The sequence below is a fragment of the Neophocaena asiaeorientalis genome, unplaced genomic scaffold, assembly GCF_003031525.2.
Source record: "Neophocaena asiaeorientalis asiaeorientalis breed wild unplaced genomic scaffold, Neophocaena_asiaeorientalis_V1.1 scaffold39, whole genome shotgun sequence".
NCBI classification, from domain to species: Eukaryota; Metazoa; Chordata; class Mammalia; order Artiodactyla; family Phocoenidae; genus Neophocaena; species Neophocaena asiaeorientalis.
The window spans coordinates 5,466,989-5,489,674 of record NW_020175670.1 but is presented as its reverse complement, the minus strand read 5'-3'; the positions used below and the strand labels follow the sequence as shown (position 1 = coordinate 5,489,674).

General features: G+C 45.7%; 1 protein-coding gene across 13 annotated transcripts in view; it reads right to left on the bottom strand.

Annotated features, from left to right (window-relative positions):
• The window catches only part of APBB2 (amyloid beta precursor protein binding family B member 2), a 369,238-nt gene that overhangs the window by 60,186 nt on the left and 286,366 nt on the right, over positions 1 to 22,686 (bottom strand). For all 13 annotated transcript variants that reach the window (XM_024731651.1, XM_024731661.1, XM_024731662.1 and 10 more), the window contains 2 exons: positions 13,517 to 13,663; positions 10,291 to 10,418 (listed from right to left, as the gene is read on the bottom strand). In XM_024731651.1, coding sequence (XP_024587419.1) covers positions 10,291 to 10,418; positions 13,517 to 13,663 — 275 coding nt within the window. The remainder of the gene's footprint in view (positions 1 to 10,290; positions 10,419 to 13,516; positions 13,664 to 22,686) is intronic.

Genomic DNA, 22,686 nt, shown 5'->3' with positions numbered 1-22,686 from the left:
CTGATTTTTGTTTGTTTGTTTTTTGCGGTACGCGGGCCTCTCACTGCTGTGGCCTCTTCCGCCGCAGAGCACAGGTTCCAGATGCGCAGGCTCAGCGGCCGTGGCTCACGGGCCCAGCCGCTCCGCGGCATGTGAGATCTTCCCGGACCGGGGCACGAACCCGTGTCCGCTGCATCGGCAGGCGGACTCTCAACCACTGCGCCACCAGGGAAGCCCTCTCCTGATTTTTATAATCTATGACAGTTGACCCAGGGTAATATTTCAAGGAAATATTAATTCTTAATAAAAGTATTGCCCCTGGGGACAATGCCTGACAGTTCTATGAAAGCACCTTCACATCTCTGCCATCCAGCAAAAATCCCCACTGCAGATGGAGAGGCCGGGACACGAAGTCCCCAACACCAGTGCCAGGGAAGAACCATGATTAAGTTGCACAGGGTGGGCTTCCCATACCAGTATTCCTTCTCTTGACCAACCTGGCTCTCAAAAACTTGGCATAATTCTATGTGGTGAGACTCCCTGAGTGCCACCCGATGTTCTCAAATTCGTCTTCTCCAGTAACCAACTGTGCACCATGATACTGTAATATAATAAGAAATATACATTTGGTTTTCGTCCATGATTCCTGACACAAAGCTTCCAAGACCCTTGTAATGTCCTGAGTGGCAGGAACATCTTCTGTTATATTTGGTCTTAGACCCTGGTTCCTGACACAAGAGCTTTTACAACGCTTGGACTCTCCAGAACGACAAGAGTACCTTTCTGCACATTCATGAGATGTCTGGGGACCCTTACATAGCTTCAGCGTGAGGGCTGCTCCCAGAAAGACCAGGTTGTGATTAAAGGGTTGGAACTTACAGCCTCACCCTAACGTCCAGGGAAGGGAGAAGGGCTGGAGATTGAGCTAGTCACCAACAGCCAATGATTTAATCAGTCAGCCTATGTAATGTAACCTCCGTAAAAAACCCTGAACCATGGGGTCAAGAGAGCTTTCGGGGTCGGGGGTCGGTGAACACATCCAGGTGCCAGGAGGGTGACATACCCCAAACTCCACAGGGACAGAAGCTGATAACCCTTCTGGACCTCACCCTTTGTGCTTCCTCATCTGGCTGTCCATTTGTATCCTTTATAAGCAACTGGTAATAGTAAGTAAAGTGTTTTCCTGAGTTCTGTGAACCGTTATAGCAAATCATTGAACCTAAGGAGAAACCTCCATGGGAACCTCTGATTTATAGCTGCTCTCGGGCAGATGTAGGGGTGGCCTGGACTTGTGGCTGGCATCTGAAATGGGGGCAGTCTTGTAGGGACTGAGCCCTTAACCTGGGGGCGGGGGAGGGGTCTGGGCTAACTCCTGTGTCAGAATGGAATTAAATTGTGGGACACCCAGTTGCTGTCGGCAGAGACCTGGAGAGTTGCCTGGTGTGGAAAAGCAACACATTTGGTGTCAGAAGTGTTCTGTGAGTGAAACGAATTGGAGCTGCATTATGCTCTCCATCACTGGATTCACCAGGAAGCCCAAAATCTCAGACGATTGCATTTAAGTAGAAGAGTTCAAGGTGATAATCTGTGTACGAAAAACAGTGACTATCCATTCATCTGCGATAACGTAAGGCTTTTAGCGATTTATCAAACAATCATTTGTTGAGTATATACGACAGGCCAAGTGACCAAATGATGCTTTGGGTTACAATAGTTACAACTTTTTCTGCTCTCTAAGACACAAATCCATGTCTGCGTGGGGCATTAGGCTTCTTCTCCGCTGACACTACCCTTACTTCTGGTTTCGGAAGGCTCTAAGTGTTCCAAGAAGATCGCAGTACTTTCAAGACCGACAGAGAATCACTGGAGCCTAGTATGATGGATCACCCTCATGCTACATCCAGAATGGGCCATCCCTCACCTGGCTTGGGACTCAGGGGAAGCGTGAGATGGAAGTTGCTCAGGGATCATCATCAGAATTTTTTGCTGTTGACACGACAATCTCAAGCTCCCATGCTACACTCCCTGGTGCTGAAACATGCTTACGAGAAACAATGGATTATGCACTGAACCAGCTATCAAAACACAGGATGCGTTCTTCAGAAGAAACTGTTGTCTTCATATATCCACTAAGGAAGGATCGGCTTGAAGACACTCTCAAGGCATTCCTCTGAGGGAAACTTTTCTTAGACAATCACTTACAATGTCTTTCCTTACAGGTTATTCTACATTGAAAGTATTAGCAAGCATCCCAGCATGATTAATAGAAGGCAAGAAGGCCACTTCTATAGAGATAAACTATAACTATGGTGTAAGTCAGCAGAATGGTCAAGTAAATCCTGATGTCTCGGCTTATCATGTGTCTATATTAAAAAGAAATTAGCTCTAGAGGTCAAGATAATACTGGAACATAGGGAGAGAATTACTGCTCTCTCCCTGAAGACCTTTCTCCCTGAGGCAAGGCAGCATATACCTTAGATTAAACTGTTACCAGATCTTGGGATTCCATCCATCTTTTATTACTGGCTGGCTCAGAGAGCCCTCTGACTACATGTCATTAGGAAGCTCTCCATCCTCCCTGTGAAGACTCTCCTCCCTCCATCACTCCTAGGAAAATAAACAGCGGCAAAGGGAAAATAGAGATCACTTTCAATTAGATCAAAAACCAAGAGGCCCGGGACTTCCCTGGTGGCGCAGTGGTTAAGAATCTACCTGCCAATGCAGGGGACATGGGTTCGAGCCTTGGTCCGGGAAGATCCCACATGCCGCGGAGCAACTAAGCCCGTGCGCCACAACTACTGAGCCTGCGCTCTAGAGCCCGCGAGCCACAACTACTGAAGTCCACGTGCCTAGAGCCCGTGCTCCGCAACAAGAGAAGCCACCGCAATGAGAAGACCGTGCACCACAACGAAGAGTAGCCCCGCTCACTGCAACTAGAGAAAGCCCGCACGCAGCAACGAAGACCCAACGGAGCCAAAAATAAATAAATAAATTTATTTTAAAAAATGTGGATATTGAAAACATTAAAAAAAAAAAACCAAGAGGCCCACTATTTCTAAAACCCTGTCACCTAAAACAGAACTGCCCTTTATCAATGGCAACTTCCACCAATTTAGAAAGGACGTCTCCTTGGCACACATGCTGTTGTGTCACCACAGTGTGCAAAGCTGCACATAAAGAACAGCTCCACTCACTTGCTCTCCCGAATGCCCTCCTCAGGGCAGGCACGCCCTCACGCTGCCTCCTTTAGTCAGTGCTAATTCCATTTAAGGGTCAACTCGGGGGGCGTGCAGGCAGGAGACAGGAACCACATCAGTTACTGGGACAGAAAGATCATTTAAAGGCCTGTAACTACAAAACTAAAAAGGGAACAGGAAGGAGTTATCATGGAGGCAGCAACTGCAAGAGGGGGCTGTGACCTGGAGGGTGGAGAGAACAAAGGGCAGAGGTTGGAATTATCAAAACCTAGAAGCTTGGAGAAGCCCCATGGTGCAAAACCTCTGACACTGAGGAGGTGGTGCTGCTGGGCTGGTGTCTCTAGACTTGAAGCAGGGTGGGGACTCAGACCTTTAAAGAGGGCACCCCAGCCAGTGGCACTGGTGGCTCTGAAGAAGGGGAATGATGAACGGTTCTGCATTTCTGTGAGTGCTGGGAAAACTGCGTGAGAACTGACACGACGGGATGAAGAAGTTGTTCCAGGATGATGCTCACAGACACAGGAAGCAAGTTCCTTCTTCTTCCTCAAGCCTTGCAGCCCCCTCTAGTCAGAGTCTAACAAGGAGCAAACGAGAGAAGCAGAAACGTTTTTGCAGAGTCCCAGCTCCGGTCTCACAAAGCGAGCAGAGAAGGGTGGGTTTGGAGCTGAGGGACAGCAGCTTAATAACTGGCACAGGAAACAATAGGTCACAGGCTGGGAACACTGAGGTGATTCCTTTTCAGACTGTGTCAGAGGCTAGTTGTTTCACCTCATCTTTTTAAATAGAGGTATTAACTTGGCAATTGTTGGCCCAGCTAGAGACTCCATTTCCCAGAATCCCTTGCAGCTGCATGTGGCCAAAGGGATATGAACAGAATGTGGGCATAATGTTACGTGTGCATGTTCCAGGTCCCCTTCAACTTACAGACAAGTCCCCTGGCTGGTCAGACTAGGAAGACACTGGAAGGATGGCAGAACAGGACTTGCCTCTTCCACAGACTTCCTACAGAAGCCACGATGACTGCCTCATTCTATTCTGAATGCATGTTACTGTAAATGCTCTTTCTGGAAAGAACCAGGCCATACTGGGTCCTCCACATTTGGGTCCCCTATTCTTTTTTTCCTTTCCTTTAAAAATTTTTTTTAATACATTTATTTTTGGCTGTGTTGGGTCTTCGTTGCTGCACACGGGCTTTCTCTAGTTGCGGCGAGCAGGGGCTATTCTTCATTGTGGTGCACGGGCTTCTCATTGCGGTGGCTTCTCTTGTCGCGGATCACGAGCTCTAGGCACGCGGGATTCAGTAGCTGTGGCTCATGGGCTTCGTTGCTCTGTGGCATGTGGGATCTTCTCAGATCAGGGCTCAAACCTGTGTCGCCTGCATTGGCAGGTGGATTTTTAACCACTGTGCCACTAGGGAAGCCCATTTTTTCCTTTTTAAAACAACCCATTAAAGATGGAAAAACCATTTTCAGCTCGGGGCCATATTTTGTCAACCTCTGCTTTTAATTCACACCTGTGGTTTCATCTCCCCAAGGAAAGAGACCAGGCCTCAAGTGCAGAGTTCTCTGTCTGCCTGCTGACCCCAGGTTATTTGAGACCATCCATTATCTCTTGTCAGATTAACAGAGGAGCTCCTATTTGGAAAGAGGACAAATTCCAGGAGTCTGTCTTTGCCCTGTCACAACTAGACGGGTCACCTAAGGCAAATCATCCCCTTCTGTCCTCAGTTAATCTCTAAAATAAAGAGGTTGCAAGACAGTGGTTATGAAACCACCTTTTACATTTGAAAGCCTACAAGTTACAGTTTTGCATATTCTGACTAACCTCAGTATTACAGCCAGGTTGCCCACGCACCCCCCAACCCCATCCCAAAATTAAGCAGTTTTTTCAAAAGAATCAACACAGAACAACACTGGCAGGAAAACGAAAGCATGAACTATGTGTGGCAGTAGACTTCTAAAGCAGCTTAAAACCAGGGGCTTGGGCTTCCCTGGTGGCGCAGTGGTTGAGAGTCCGCCTGCCGATGCAGGGGACACGAGTTCGTGCCCCGGTCCGGGAAGATTCCACATGCCGCAGAGCGGCTGGGCCCGTGAGCCATGGCTGCTGAGCCTGCGCTCCGCAACGTGAGAGGCCACAAGAGTGAGAGGCACGCGTATCTCAAAAAAAACCAAAAAAACAAAAAAAACCCAGGGGCTTGGTGGATAAAACCAGTTGGGAATATCCCAAGAGAAGAGAAAACAAAAAAAATATTCAGTGCACTTGAGACTTACTATGTTATTTAGATAAAAGTTCCTGAGATCTTAACCAGATAAAACAGTTAAGTCAAAGATAAACAATAAGAAATTTATGAATAATCTATCACACAGTATGATTTTATTAAAAATTGTTCATCAAAAGCAGAAAAGAGACACATAAAACACCTTCTCAGAAGAGAAGTTCTGCTACACAAACTATAAGCACAAACAGTATCACAGGGTCAACATTTAACCTGCATAAGAAAGTGCTTTTTAAAAAGCACTTGTGCACAATGGCTGTGATGGCTGCTTTTAATTATAAAGGAATTTTACCTTCATTAGAGCAGGCCCAGTGAGGTCTCCACTTATAATGGTTATTTATTACAAGGAATTCCAAGTTTTCCTAAAGACAAAACCAGCAATCTAGTGTTGCCACTAATTTAAATTAATGAGTTTATTGACCAGAGCAGCGTTTCCCAAAGTGTGTTCCGTGAGACTGCATTTCCATGAAGAAAAGGGTTCCAGTCCACATCAGGACAGGAGAACCTCCGAGAGGGTCCAAAGCAAAGGGGCCTGATGCACTTGGTTTAACCCGCTTTCCCAACTGACCCTAGATCCTTTTTTTTTTTTTTCCTTTCAAGGAAAGTCTATGAACGTTTGACCTGATTAGTGCTCCATGGTACACTGACCTGGGAAATCCCACTTATGGGGTCTGAAACCCTGGACTATACCATCCACCCACTTTCCTTTCTCATGGGAAACAGACAGGATTAGCAGATTCCATTGCCTATTGGCAACGTACAGAAGGATCTGTGTGCCCCTTCCCTTACCTGTCACAAGAGGCAAGGAAAGTCCCAGTTTAGAGTCTCCTATGTTCAGAAGTTACGTCTGCTTGCTCTTGATATCTCTTTAAAAGAATAAGGAGAGTGCTGCTTTCCAGGGCCGAATGAATAAATAGGAGAGCTGTGGCCGGATTAGCACAGCCCCTGAAATTGTTGTGAAATCCCTCCCACCCCATCCTTGGAAGGGCAGCCTGCAGGTCCGTAGAGACAAGATGAGAGATGGCACTGTGGTCACCCGCCCCAGTCACTGGCGGCAAAATGCCAGTTCTACAACCCAGGGCCTCCTTCCCACAGGGGTGGAAGCAGAGCAGGTCAATCTGGGTGCTCCCTGGTGCTGCCTTTGATTGGAAATACAAGGCTCATGAAACCCCTTTCACCAGTCCCATCTCTGGGAGCCTTGACATTTATCTCACTGTGATCAAAAGGAACCCAAGTAGGAGGAGGGAGCCCTCCCTTTGCCTGGCAGTAATGCACATGGGCTCCAAGAAATGCCATAATAAAGGCAGGCGTGACTCTCAAGAACAAGACAAAAACTTCAGCCCAGTCTTGCACCCACCAGCACCCCACAGAGAACCAACGTCTGATGCAATGGTGACTTCTCAGCCATTCATAATAAGAAGCTTCTCCAAATCAACCTGGGGGATCGGTGGGGTGTGTCACAGCTGGATCATCCCCTCACCCAAAGTAAACTTACTCCATAAGGAATTCCTTCAGAGCAAATCAAATCCACTTGAAAGCCTTAAGAAAATGCTAAACCCAAAACAACTTTATAAATCCTGAAATTACATGGCTCAGTGAAGCACTCTGGATTTCAAGACAGACTGCCCTTCAAGCCTCTGGTATACATACTTTTCATATTCATTTTAATCACATCAAGAAATTCCCTAAGAGATTCCATTTTCTCGGCAAGGGAGGTTACAAAAGAGAATGTGAGATGGACTCATTTTCTCAAGCAAAATGAAACACTTTTATGTTTTATTCATGCAAAGTGTAAACTCCTTTCCTTTGCAGCATTACAAATTGAATTTGCTCTTGTAAATTGCTGTAAGAAAAAAAAAAGGAATCAAGAGCAAAAGAAAGTATTAAAAGGAAAAAAAGCAGGAATACAAAGGCCTCCTTTTAGAGAATGAAAACTCAGGGGTCCAGTGGGAGAAATACAACCTTTCACTGACAAACATACTTTTTTATTTACTGTTTCTAAAAGCAATCTAGCTCAAGGGCCCCCAACCACTACATGAGCTTTCTGAGGTCCTGACAGCTGATGCAGAACCCTCAGTGTATTCTAAATTACACTTATCTGCTAACATTGAGTAAGAATAAGAAATGGTTTAAAAAACATGAGTGGGCTTCCCTGGTGGTGCAGTGGTTGAGAGTCCACCTGCTGATGCAGGGGACACGGGTTCGTGCCCGGGTCCGGGAAGATCCCACATGCCGCTGAGCAGCTAGGCCCGTGAGCCATGGCCGCTGAGCCTGTGCGTCCGGAGCCTGTGCTCCACAACGGGAGAGGCCACAACAGTGAGAGGGCCCGTACTGCAAAAAAAAAAAAAAAAAAAATGAGTAACTCAGCCCACATTTCAAAAACATAAGGAAGGCAAGGTAACCTAATTTACACTGATATCACTGGGTGGCAAGGGGAGTGGCTCTTCCTGCTTTGTAGGACAACTGAACTCTGTCTGAAACAGCCTCTCGTCCTCTGTTATCAATGATAAACTGTCCTCGAAACCTCCCTGAGGTCTGACCCCTCCCTCATCCTCCCTGTCTTTGAAAGGAAGCCATGTAATTAGCTGTCTCTGCTAGTGGATGTTGCTTTAACGAATCAAGAGCTAACATTCATTAAGCATTTTCCACATCCCCCATCAGTGGGCCAGTTACTATACACACAGGGGCACATACATACATGTGCTCTGTCATCCTTATTATCACCCTCGTTTCACAGATGAGAGAAAACTAAGCTCAGGGCTTGAATAATTTTCTCAATTGGAATTTTTTTTTTTTTTTTTTTTTTTTGCAGTACGCGGGCCTCTCACTGTTGTGGCCTCTCCCGTTGCGGAGCACAGGCTCCGGATGCGCAGGCTCAGCGGCCATGGCTCACGGGCCCAGCCGCTCCGCGGCATGTGGGATCTTCCCGGACTGGGGCACGAACCCGTGGCCCTGCATCGGCAGGCGGACTCTCAACCACTGCGCCACCAGGGAAGCCGTCAACTGGAATTTAAATCGTATTTTCTCCCTGAACAAAGAGCATTTGGCCTTACTTTAAAGAGTTGGGGTGAACTGAAAACCTCATCGATGAAATCCACTCACAAGCTAACCTTAAAAAAACACAACCCCATCCAGTTGTACACGTATATCATGATCTTCACCTTGGCTCCTGTCTTGAAAACAAACTTGGAGAACAGGAAGTAGGGAAGGATCAAGTATCTTACACTCTTCCATCAAGGCTAAATGTTTTTAATGATACACGAACATCCTCAGATATTTTCCTCTGTAAAATTAATCAGTTCACGCCAATGCATCAACTCCAGTGCTCCAGCTCTGCTAAGCAACTGAATGACAGGTGTGGATGCATAATCTACCCACTCATTTCCCCCCAAAGCACCTGGTCCAGCTGTCACCGTTCATCACTGTTACAAAAGCTCAAAGACACAGCTGTGCTCCCACGAAGGTTTATCCAATCAGCTGTCAGAGGACATTGCAGCTCTCTCTTTTGCAGACCATTTGTCACCTGTGATTCCAGCAAAAATACTTGTTCTTTGATGAATGCTTAACCACTTTCCTCTCAGGCTTAGGACTTGGAACTGAATCAAAAAACTATCAAATCCACTACTGCCCATCTTTGGGAGACAAAGGATGGCGAAGCCAAGGCAGAGCCACCTAGAGGATCCCATGACCCAATAAGCCAGGATGCCCAGGAATGGAGCCACCCCAGGGGAGCAGTCTCTCTGTTGTCTGGGACTTTCAGCAGCTTCTGCAATGCTCTTGCCCCTTTTCAACAGAGCAATAAATAATCATCCTATAGCTTGTCCTAAATGCTAGGAGATCCTCGGGTATACCTCGAGAGTTGACAAAGATTAATTTAATCCAAGAGTTAGATGCATTTCATGTAGCCCAATTACTTAATAAAGTATGATGCCTGTGATTACTGTCACCTTATTAGTTAGAATATGTACTTGAAAATCAGAACTTCCTTGTCACCAGTCACTGGAGAGCAAAAAATTCACAACACACCTATTAAGAAGTACTTGCTGGCAATGACAAACATTCAGTAGAATTTCAGAAAAATACACATTGACTGGAACTTTGGTATGACCAGACATTTCAAACGTTAAAAGAGTTCAGCCATCTTCAAATCCCAGAAGCTCCTTATCTGCATGAGTTAATGATCTAAAGCTTGCGATCTGGATAAACAATAAGGTCCTGCTGTATAACACGGGGAACTATATTCAATAGCCTATGATAAACCATAATGGAGAAGAATATGTATATCTATGCATAACTGAATCCCTGTACAGTGTGAATTTTGCTGTACAGCAGAAATGAACACATTATCAATCAACTATACATCAATAAAACAAACTTAATAATAAGGCATGTGATTAAAGGCTGTACAACCTCTCCCTTCCAACAAGCCCTCTACAAAGAAAATACCAATAGCAGAGCATCTGAGATAGCTGAGACTCAACTTTAAAACAGACTGCAGAGAAGACAAAAAAAAAAAAAAAAAAGGTGGGAGTTCAGAAAGCCTGGATGAGTAGGGAACTTAGATGAATGAGGATGAGCGGGGGTTGGGGGAGAAATACATGGAATCCGAGGCAGGATCCAGAGTTGACAAAAGGTTTGAGGTACAGAACGGAAGGGGCTCGGAGGGTTGACGAGGCAGGGATAGAGATATGCTTTAAGTTTTTACATTTCTATAGAGACTCTACTGTCAAGTTTCATATTCAGCAACATGCAGTAAGAGTGAAGCCTCGCTTCAGGGTTAAGCTAAAACTGGGGCACCGGGTGAGGTGACAAAGGACAGCGCTGGCCCGGGGCACTCACCGGCCGTTGTCGCGGCCCACGCCCCACACGCGGATGCTGGCGATGGGCTGCGTGTGGAGCGCGCTGTGGTCCATGGGGTCCACCAGGCTCAGCGTGTCGTTCTCCAGGACCAGGTACATGTCTTTCCCCTGGGAGTCAACGAGAAGACAGGTTACCTTCCTCACGAAACCACACATCCTCGGGATGTCTGTGGCTACCTGGGGGTGTCGGTTCAATGATCAAAAATTCACCCTTGTCATTTGTTCTCCTAAGGGAGAAACATCCCCTCCTGATTAAAAGATTCATAAATCTTTCACCTTCCCCTCACATGCCCAATTTCTCTCTCCTTCTCCAAATCCTCTGAAATGTGTCCCTAGCCTGCTTTCTAGCTGGCTCTTATCTTTAATTATTTACACTTTGAATCTTTACTCTAAGAGAAAAGGCTCATGGCGGGTTCCCTGGAGAATCTGGCCTCTTACTGACTCCAAGCCTGTCATCCTCTCACAACCCCTCTGTCCCCATTCCCTCCCCTCTGCCCAGATCCTACCAGGCATCCCCTTGACGCCCTTCCCAGGTCCACAACATGTCTGTCTCTTCTCAACTTTTACACCACTTCTCCTCTGTGTGATCCGGCTGGTAAATAGCAGGCACAGCTTTGTGACACTTCTCAGGGCCACAATAGCTAACGCTGAAGTGGCTTTATCACATCTCAGATGTTATGCGACAGGCTTCAGGTTCCTCGGCTCATGAGTGCTCTAACTTGCCTCACAGCTTGGTTTTATGACCTGTGATTAGCGGATGGGAAAACTGAGGCTTATAGGTTAATTTAAGTAACCTGCTCACGGCCTAACACAGAAGCCGCGAGGCCTTTAGCTGCGCGTGTGCTGTTGTGATACCAACACGGGGGAGGCTGAGGTTTCTTGCATCACTCTTCAGGTTTTGGTCTCCTGTCTCCCCACATATTGGCTCTTTGAGGGTAGGAATGCTAGGCCATCCAACTTCACGCCCCTTGCAAATCCTCAGGCATAATTTTAAGAAACTATTAAACTGTCCACTGAAGGTCACGGTCAGCCCAGATGCCGTGGCGTGGACGCTAGGGCGGTCTAGCAAGGCAGCACAGGGAGGCTTCCTGGCAGATCTTCAAATCCAAAGCAGGACAGATGCTCCTTGGTCTGGTTTTTGAGAACGATATTTTAGGTCCCCATCAAAGGTTCTCAGAGTAAACACAAGCCTGCTGCCAAAGTGGCAGACGTGGGTGTTTCAGTGCCTCTGCTAGTCAACGTCTAAGCCAAGCGTCTACAGATGAGATCCAGGATGAGCTGAAATCATCCCCCTGCCCTGCACTGAGCTGGGTGGTGCATTTCTTTTGGATTGATTCAGCTTGGAAACCACAACTGGTCCACACAAAGGCAACACAGGCCATCTTCGTCAATGACCTCTGTCGACAGTCATCGTATTACTGGACAGAAGCGGTGACAGCTGCCAGCTGGTCATCTGAAGTGAGAATGGTTGGCTGAGTGTGCACCATCCCTGAATGAAAATGCGTCGTGGCTTCTGCTGAGTTCATTAGGTACACTCGTGTCTTCCCATATGTGCCCTTTCCCTTTTCTCATGAACACTCAGCAGCTCCTGGTTGACCACTGTAAAGTCTTGCTCATTGGTCTTTGTAACCCAAACGACCAATGCTTATGCAGGTGTCATCTAAAGATGGGACACTCATCTGAAAGTCATGACTTTATTTTCAGTCAGCCGATCAACAAACCTTTAAGGAGTTGTGCTGTGCGTGGTGAGGCATGGCAAAAAGTCACAGCTCATAACCCTGAACACTGAGCTGTACTTTATATACTATGAACTAGAAACACTGCTTGAAGAATTTATCGTTTCAGAAGAAGAGGAAAGAACTGAGAAAAATAGGAATGGCCTAGCGGGGGCTAACTAGGTGGGAAGGCATAGCAGATTTTCAGGCACTGCTGGCCCATCCAAAGCTTTCTTTCCTGCTGGAATCGTGCCAACTGGAGATTCCTTTAGAATCTTAACTTAGCTCTTCTAAATACCTGGTGGTATTCATTAGTCTCTCAAACAGCAGTATAGATTACGCCAGCCGTCCTTCTAAATCCTAGCTGAGATCTATGCCTTTGGTAGAACAGCATTTTGAATGAAGGAGAGAGAAGACAGATGGATAATTTGGTGGGAGAAATAGGCCTGGGTATTGGAAAGGTAATGCAGTGAAAGGAGAATAGAGGCAAATACCAAAAAAGTGTCCTTTTCTTGGCAGGAGAAAATTCTTCCTCCTCTCCCCCCATGCCTGGGATCTAAAAATCTGGTTGGTGATGCAGCTCAGCCCCATTCTAAAGCAGATGGACGCTACCATGCGGAGCCTTGGGAACCTAGCTCCTGCTACGACAGTGCTGCTAGGACGAAGGGTGACAGGGGCTCCTAAGAGCCCAATCAAAAAGCAAACTTTCGCTGCCAATGCTCTTAACTGGGGACTGATCAAGTAGAGTGGATTCACGCGGACCACTCTCTTGTGATGCTGTCAATGTGCTTGTTGTACAGGTCTCAGAGCTTGGTAGGAATATGGCTTTTCCAATTTCATGTGATTTTTATACAAATTTGGTATTTTTACTCATTACTTCCCTTTCTGAAATGATCTCAACTAACATTTCAAACTGGAATTGCTTTGTTCTTCACAGTAAGAAAGAATACACAGGTATCAATTCCAAGACTCATGTACGAGGTGGATTTTCAGATCACAAATAAAGAAGACTGTATTATAAAAGGATGATGCGTCAACTTTTAGAGAAGGGGCAACAACGTTTTGGGGTGTATACGTGGGGGTCACGTTCCCCTTTGAGAATGTACTTTGAGAGAGGTATGGGTCTTCTTCCCAGAAAACTGCTCTTGTAGACTGGCACATCCAACTACGCATGGAGGTTAGGGGGTTTCTGGGCCCTTAAGTCCATCCGTGGATCCCTGGGGACTCAGGATACCAAAGTAGATCCTGTCATTTAGACACCGAGAAATGCCCTCTCCCAGGGCCCCAGTCCTCAACGGGCTCTGGCAGGGCTAATAGGTAAATCACAGGTGCATCATGTCTACACCAGCTGCCTTCATGGGAAAGTGACCCCGATAAATACCTTCATCAGCCCTCACTACCAAATCTCTCGGCTCTCAGAGCTCTGGGGTTTCGTGAGGAGCAGTGGAAGGCAAGCAAGTCTGCCATTAATGATTTTCACCTGTTACTTACCTCTCCCCAAATGCCGACTGTATCACGGATGTCATTTTTGCAGTAAGAAAGCTGCCTGATGCAGTTGTTGACGGCAACACTACTCTTGCCAGGGGCGAGGTCCTCCTCTGCCATTTCCACCCACCCCAGAGAGCGCACAGCAAAACACTAGGAGGAAAGTCAAAGAACAGGAGATTACTCACTGGCCACAGGTCAACGTACCTTAAAATCCTCTACAAGGTGTACTCAATGCGTCTTTAATTTCTACAAAATGTTCAATCATCTAATTTTGCAACGAATCCTAGATTGTTGGAAAATTAAATTGTGGCTATTTTTTGCCATTAAAAAAATGTAGTAGGACTTCCCTGGTGGTGCAGTGGTTAAGAATCCACCTGCCAATGCAGGGGACAGGGGTTTGAGCCCTGGTCCGGGAAGATCCCACACGCTGCGGAGTAACTAAGCCTGTGTGCCACAACTACTGAAACCCACACGCCTAGAGCTCGTGCTCTGCAACAGGAGAAGCCACCGCAATGAGAAGCCCGTGAACTGCAACGAAGAGGAGCCCCCACTCGCCACAACTAGAGAAAGCCCGCGTGCAGCAACGAAGACCCAAAGCAGCCATAAATAAATAAATAAATTTAATTTAAAAAAAATGTTGTAATAACTATCTTCTTGCCTAACTTTCTCTGTGTGTGTGTGTGTGTGCTTGTGAGTGTGTGAGTGTGTTCAGGTTTTTTTTCTTAGAACAGATTACTAGAAGTAGAATTACAGGGCTAATGGGTATAAACATTTCTAAGCACCTTTATCTAGTATAAGGCAGGGTTTTTTTTTTTATAGTAAGAAATGTAACCCCTGTGAAATTTGCTACTTGTTAAGCACCTGGGAGAAAGAATTAGCTACATGTTTGTCACTTGTTTCTAATAACAATGAGGCAAAATGTATTCTCTAATAACCAGAAATGAAAAAAGAAAAAAAAAAGGAGAGAAAATGTGCTTTCATGATAATAGGTCTTAGCATTTGTTACTAGCACCAAATCCTGAAAGCCTGCAGAATGGACGGACTTGTGAGATACCTTAGAGCACAAATTCCATTTATTCTTTTATCATTTAGAGATATTTGATTTGAGATCACACTCCTTGTTTTCCTTTTAAAAGTTCAGGTGTTCAATTTTAAGAAATATAAAAAGTATCTTATCCATATTATAACAAGCAAAAAATCCAAAAATTTATAAAGAAAGAAGTTCCTGGGACATACGAGGGTGATCTGGCTAGAGCATCTGCCTAGCTGTTAATCACCAGGTTTACCAGGTAGCTGGAACTGTGGTTTCTCACCACAACCTGTGACCCGGGTCTCCTCCTGAGTTGCACATCAACTGAAGAGACCACCTTTTAAGGACAGGAGGGCAGATAAGGTGCCACACTTCTGTGGAGCCAACAGGCTGTTTCTCAAAGAGTGTCTTCTGAAGTTCCCCAAAGTGAACTTCATAATACAATGAAGAAATGCAGCCAACTGTCCCAAAGTGACCACATTCATTCTAGTTCAACCTTCTCTGTTTCAGACCCCACACCCAGACTTGGTGCCTCCTTCCTGAATTGCTAATCACACTTTCTCAGGGGAAAACAAAACACAAAAAGACCAAAGACAACCCAGTTACGCTAACAGAAGGTGGATCCTCACGTCCTAAAGGGAAGGACCGAGGTACCTGCGTCACCACCCGGAGTGGAACGTTTCCTGCTCACTGACGGTGCACACGATGCCTTTTACAAATACACCAAAAAGAGAAGGTCATCCCTACAACAACCGCGAAAGCTACTCAGGACCCTGTGTCCTGAGGAAAGGTTCTGGGAGATGTCCTCACATTTCACGTGCTCATGTGTTTCTGTTGGAGAGAAACTGCCCAAGGGGAAGAGGATGTCACAGGTGCAAGGGCAGCCCCTTGCCCAGAACTTCACCGGGCTCACAATGCCACAACCCAGCTCTCCCCCGTCATTTTCATCTTGTTACGTACCACCCTGTAATGGAAAAACTCAGCTTTTCCACCTTTACCAAAGCACCAGTAGGGTGTCCAAGAATTCAACTCAATTCTGACACCATCCACCTGGAGAGAGCGTCAGATCCTGCAGGTTAAGGGCTCAGTTCTACAAGACTGTCCCCCCAACAACTGCCCGCCCCACCTCCTGCCTCCACCAACTTCACATGCCAACCCCAAGTCCAGGGTGTCGCCTGTACTTCTGGCCGACCAGCTATAGATCGAGGTTCGGATGACCCCCTTCTTGAGTTCATTAAATTTGCTAGAGTGGCTCACAGAACTCAGAGAAACACTTTGTATACCAGATCACTGGTTTATTATAAAAGGACATAACTCAGGAATAAAGAGCCAGAGGGAAGAGATGCACAGGGCAAGGTATGGGGAGAGGGCCCGGAGCTCCCATGCCCTCCCCAAGTGCCATTCTCCCCAGGCTCCACGTGTTCGCTGGCCTGGAAACTCTCTGAACCGTGCCCTCTGGGTTTTGTGGAGGCTTCATTATATACGTGCGACTGATTAAGTCACTGGCCACTGGTGGCTGAACTCAACCTCCAGGCCCTCTCCCTTCCCTGGAGGTGGGTGTGGAACTGGAAGTCCCAACCCTCTAATAAAATGGTGGGCTCCACTGGCAACTAGCCCCCATCGTTAGGTGAGTTCTAGAAGTCACCTCATAGGTATTTAGTCATTTAATCCTCTCCTCAGCCCTGTGAGGTCAATACTAAGTTACTGTACCCATTTCATAGAAAGGAAAGTGAGTGAAGCACAAGGCTGATAAGCGGTGGACCCAGGATGCAAGTTAGGCAGTGCGACTTCTGCGCCCTCACTCTTAACCACTCTGCCATATGCCTGAGAGCTTGCTGGAGGGACAGCATCCGATGGGGCTGGGTCCACAAAAGAGGCACAAGAACACAGCCAGTGGTGTCAATACAGTTTGAGTGTACCTGGCCCAAGAGCAGGGACAGCCTAAATTATAATCTTAGCTCTGACTTACAGGTACTGTGATCTTGGCCGTATAACTGACAGAGTCCCAATTTTTTTCTTATTTGCAAAAATGGGAATAATAATGATAGTTAACTCAGAGGGTTCTTACAAGGAGAAAACAACATAATACAGGCAGAAAACCTAGCACACAGAAAACACTCCATAAGCATTGCTGAGTGAAAGAGCAAATGAATATAGTGTCACATACATCTTAAAAGGAGTCATCAAAGGGGGAAAATGAAAGGAGATTTGAAATCAGCATGACCCTATGCTCCAATTATCCTCAGGAGGGTTCTGATTTATCTTTGTTGCTCTGGAAAAATTATTAAGAGCAGCTCCTTTTACTCTTAAAAGTGTCCTAATTTGTATAATAAATTATTATAATTACTCTAGCCAAAATTCCAGTGATGAATCTGGTAAAGTTGCAGGATACAAAATTAATGCACAGAAATCTCTTGCATTCCTATACACTAATGATGACAAATCTGAAAGAGAAATTAAGGAAACACTCCCATTTACCATAGCAACAAAAAGAATAAAATACCTAGGAATAAACCTACATAAGGAGGTAAAAGACCTGTATGCAGAAAAACTGTAAGATACTGATGAAAGAAATTGAAGATGATACAAACAGATGGAAAGATACACCATGCTCTTGGATTGGAAGAATCAATACTTTGAAAATGACTATACCACCCAAAGCAATCTAAAAAAAAAAACAAAAACAAATGGGACCTAAAGAAACTTAAAAACTTTTGCAAAGCAAAAGAAACTACAAACAAGACGAAAAGATAACCCTTAGAATGGGAGAAAAAAATTGCAAATGAATCAACAGACAAAGGATTAATCTCCAAAATATATAAACAGCTCAAGCAGCTCAAAAATAAAAGAACAAACAAACCAATCCAAAAATGGGCAGGAGACCTAAACAGACATTTCTCCAAAGTAGACATACAGATTGTCAACAAACACATGAAAAGCTGCTCAACATCACTATCATTAGAGAAATGCAAATCAAAACCACAGTGAGGTATCACCTCACACCAGTTAGAATGGGCATCATCAGAAAATCTACAAACAACAAATGCTGGAGAGAGTGTGGAGAAAAGGGAACCCTCCTACACTGTTGGAGGGAATGTAAATTGATACAGCCACTATGGAAAACAGTATGGAGGTTCCTTAAAAAACTAAAAATAGAATTATCATATGACCCAGCAATCCCACTACTGGGCATATACCCAGAGAAAACCATAATTCAAAAAGACACATGCACCCCAGTGTTCATTGCAGCACTATTTACAATAGCCAGGTCACGGAAGCAACCTAAATGCCCATCGACAGACAAATGGATAAAGAAGATGTGGTACATATATACAATGGAATATTACTCAGCCATAAAAAGGAACAAAATTGGGTCATTTGTAGAGACGTGGATAGATCTAGAGACTGTCATACAGAGTGAAGTAAGTCAGAAAGAGAAAAACAAATATCGTATATTAACACATATATGTGGAATCTAGAAAAATGGTACAGATGAACTGGTCTGCAGGACAGAAACTGAGACACAGATGTAGAGAACAAATGTATGGACACCAAGCAGGGAAAGCGGGTGTGTGTGTGTGTGTGTGTGTGTGTGTGTGTGTGTGTGTGTGTGTGTGTGTGTATGATGAATTGGGAGACTGGGATTGACAAGTATACACTGATGTGTACAAAATGGATAACTAATAAGAACCTGCTGTATAAAAATAAATAAATAAAATTCCAAAAAAATTCCAGCGAATTCAGCCTCTGGCATAGAAACCAAGGCTTGGATGGGACACTGAGATATGCCCAGGTGGAAATGGGGTTCAAGATCAACAGCAGCTGCTGTCGGTACAGCATCCTGGTGATCCTGGTGGGGGTGAACCCTAATACACCAGCATTACTGTGGGATGGTCCTAGGCCCTAAAACTAGAAGCCAGGAGCACATTTCCCCACTTTCTCTAATAGCCTACTTGAGAGTCCTACAGCCTGTGAAGACTCAAAGAATTTATTAACAATAAGGAAGGTGAAAAAGAATACTGGCTGCATAAAAAGAAATGAAATTGAGTTATTTGTAATGAGGTGGATGGACCTAGAGTCTGTCATACAGAGTGAAATAAGTCAGAAAGAGAAAGACAAATATCGTATGCTAACACATATATATGGAATCTAAAAAAAAAAATGGTTATGAAGAATCTAGGGGCAGGACAGGAATAAAGACGATAAAGACGTAGACGTAGAGAATGGACTTGAGGACACAGGGAGGGGGAAGGGTAAGCTGGTACGAAGTGAGAGAGTGGCATGGACTTATATACACTACCAAATGTAAAACAGATAGCTAGTGGGAAGCAGCCGCATAGCACAGGGAGATCAGCTCGGTGCTCTGTGACCACCTAGATGGGTGGGATAGGGAGGGTGGGAGGGAGATGCTAGAGGGAGGGGATATGGGGATATATGTGTACATATAGCTGATTCATTTTGTTATACAGCAGAAACTAACACACCATTGTAAAGCAATTATACTCCAATAAAGATGTTTTTAAAAAATTAAAAAATAAAAAATAGAATGTGAAAAAAAAAAGAATACTGGCTGCTTTTTTGTACTTGAGTCCAAGAATACATGGATTTCAAAAAACAAGAGCCCTCACAATATGATTAATTTTCTGTATGTAATTTAGTATCTGATCTGAGAAGCTTCACCGCTGGTCCCTACGGACAAAGGAAGGGGAAACGGGTTTATGGAAGGGAAACTCCACTAAGCAGCGAGCTCCGTTTCCTTTCAAAGAACCAAGCGGCAAAGAGCAACCTGCGCTATTTGGTGCTGCCCTCGTGTGGCTAGGAAGGTTCATAACCAACACCACTTTTCCTTAAACTCGGGGATTAGAATCAGCTCTGTGAATAAACACTCATTTCAGAGAATAGGAGGAGCTCAAAATATTCAATCAAAATATGTAATCAAATGTTTAATCAATCTGACTTTCCAAATACTTTTTTTTAAGTTACCTGTTGGTCATTTTATTTATTTATTTTTTAACATCTTTATTGGAGTATAATTGCTTTACAATGTTGTTTCTGCTGTATAACAAAGTGAATCAGCTATATGTATACATATATCCCCATATCTCCTCCCTCTTGCGTCTCCCTCCCACCCTCCCTATCCCACTTTTTTCAAAATTTGCAAAAAATATCAACATTTGTACTTATATTAATGCTTATTCTTCAATAGCTCTTTACCAAAAGGGCAAAAATGAGTAATGGATGGTTCAGGGTATGGACTGTGTCATCAGATGGATCTAGATTCAAGTCATGACTTTGCCACCTACCAGCTGGTGACTTTGGGGAAGTCACTTAGGTCTCTAAGGCTTCGTTTTTTCATCTGTAAAATGGGAATAATAATAGTACCTATACTTTATAGTATTGTTGTTGGACTAAGTGAGATAATGCAGGTAAAATATTTAGCATAGTGCCTGGCATGTAATAAGAACTCAACAAACCTTTATTATGCTATTGATAAATTTTAACTTTTTCTCTATGTGTGGATTTTAAAGATTTCTCTAGTTTAACAGATCTCAGCCAAAGCTAAAACACCCAGAGGGCTTTGTTAAAACACAGAAAACTGGACACCATCCCCATCGTTTCTGATTCAGCGGTCCCCAAACCTGCATTTCTAACAGCCTCCCAGGTGACACTGAAGTTGCAGGTCTGAGGACCACACTTTGAGAACCACTGCCGTCCACAGATGGCCCCTTCCTTACTCAAAGTCATGCTGTTCCTACGACTGGTTCTGAAAGGCGAATCTGGCAAGTTAGTTAACCTCTCTGTGCCTCAGTTTCCTCATCTGTAAAAGGTGGGTACTAAAAATCCCTGTCTCACAACACCCTATCTATGCTGTGAGGATGAACAGGGCAGGGTTTACCGCTGTGCCTGGTGCTGCTGTTAGTTATTACGAGCATTTAGGGAACCAGGGTCATGGCTGAACTGGGAGGGACCCAGCTCTTGGCTTGGGGCTTCCTTCTCTCCCACCGGGTTTCTCTCCCCGGCCCTGGAACCAACTGTCATATCCTGGTTGGAAGCACACATCCTGTTTCAACTTCTGTTTTTTTGAGTCCTCTATTAATAGAAACTGACGCCTGGGCAGAACCTCTTCCTAAGACATGTGTCGAGGGGTAGAACTCAGTGCCAAGCCCTTGGTTTCCAGGGCCAGACAGTCCCAGGTCCACATTCCCATCAGTGGGAGCTCAGCCTCCACGAACCTAAGTTTACTCAGTTGCAAAATGACAATAACCGTAAGCTCAGAGCACTTCTGGGAGAGCCAAAAAAGCAAACGAGGAAGGTCAGGGCTGGGGCACTGCAGGCCCTCAGCAAATGTTCCCTCTCTTCTCTCTCTGGCTGCAGGAGATCCTCTCATGGCCGCCTGTGTTCTCCCACAGGCCTTCCACTTCTCCTTGTCCGAGCTTCAACGAGGACAAGCAAGATGAGAGCCTGCTGGCAGAAAACTGGGGGCCTCGTTCCTGGACCACGAGGTGGGGCAGGGGATGGAGGAGGGGAGAGACGAGGGAACTGGAGCTACTAGAGCTACAGTCGGACACAAACCTTGCCTTTCTCCCAGGCGAGCCAGCCTCCGTGCACGGCATCAAAGAAGATGCTGCTCAAATGAGCGCAGTCTGTGAAGTAGCGCATTTGAAGCCCAGAAATGGTCAGTGCTCTACATAACTACGGAGGGATGATGACGAAAAAGTAAACGATACCAGAATTGACAGCGACACTAAATTATAGGTATGAAGAAACTGAGAAAATTTAAGAGAAGAGCTACAATTTGTAATCCTAATGAACACTCACTTATAGGAACTGCTTACCATTTAAGCCTAATTACCCTACAGCACAATAACCGTGCCTTCAAGTCAACAAACGTTTACTGAGTGCCTGTTAGTTCCTGGAGACATAGAGAAATGAGTGCGACGCGGGGTAGACACAGAGGGGAATCCACGACACGGCAACGAGAAATAAGGGGATGCAGAGGCCCACGTGCGCGCTGGTTGCTCATGGAGGGAGAAGGCTTTTTTTGTGGTACACGGGCCTCTCACTGTTGTGGCCTCTCCCGTTGCGGAACACAGGCTCCGGACGCACAGGCTCAGCGGCCATGGTTCACTGGCCCAGCCGCTCCGCGGCACGTGGGATCTTCCCGGACCGGGGCACGAACCCGCGTCCCCTGCATCGGCAGGCGGACTCTCAACCACTGCGCCACCAGAGAAGCCCGGGAGGAGCCTTTTAACTCACAGAGAGGGAGTTATTAACAGCTTCTGGAAGGAGATGGTATTGAGCTGAGCCTTGTAGGATGGATGGGTTCATTCATTTCACAGAGATTTACTGACACCTGTTATATGCCAGGTACTGGAGGCACATCAATGAACCAAAGAGGCCAAACACTCTGCTCTGAGTAGTACTGCAAAAAACTGGAAGGGCGTATTTGTTTGGCTGTGACACCAGAGGTCACACAGCTCTGTGGACATGAACCACAAAGAGTAAGGTACAGTGGTATGGGGGGAGGGGATGTGAGCACCGTGGTTTAGGGCCCAGGTTTTCAAGTCACTGCCTTGGGATCCAATCCCAGGCTGGCCACTATGAGCAGTGTGATCTGAGCCAAGTTACTTAATCTTGGTGAGCCTCAGTTTCCTCATCTGTTGCAGTGAGGATAGCGGTATGGACCTCCTGGGGGTACTGGCATGATTAACGGTAAGGCTTATGCTAAGAACAGGGCCTGGCCCATCGGGAATGCTCACGGAAAGGTGGCTACTGTTTTCACAAGGTCTCTGATCCCTGTCAAAAGTGTCAGGATTGAGGAACACCACCAAGAGTCAGGCAATCAATCCTGTTTCGTTTTTCCAACTAATGATCCAACCTCACTACGCCTATACCTTGTGCCTGGGGGTGGGGAGAGGCCCAGGGCCTGGGGAGGAGCAGGGGGTGGAACCCTCAGGTCCACCTAAGAGTCCCCGGACCTCGGAGAGCCACGGACGGGGCTTCAGCAAGTTCTAAACCTCCTGCAAATATATCCAAAAGTATGTGCGTGTTTGCATGCTGCACAGCCTCTGGGGGAGCACAACCTCGGAAATGGCAGGCACTGCCATTAAAAAGAAAGGTGAGGGAAGTCCAACAGCCAGTT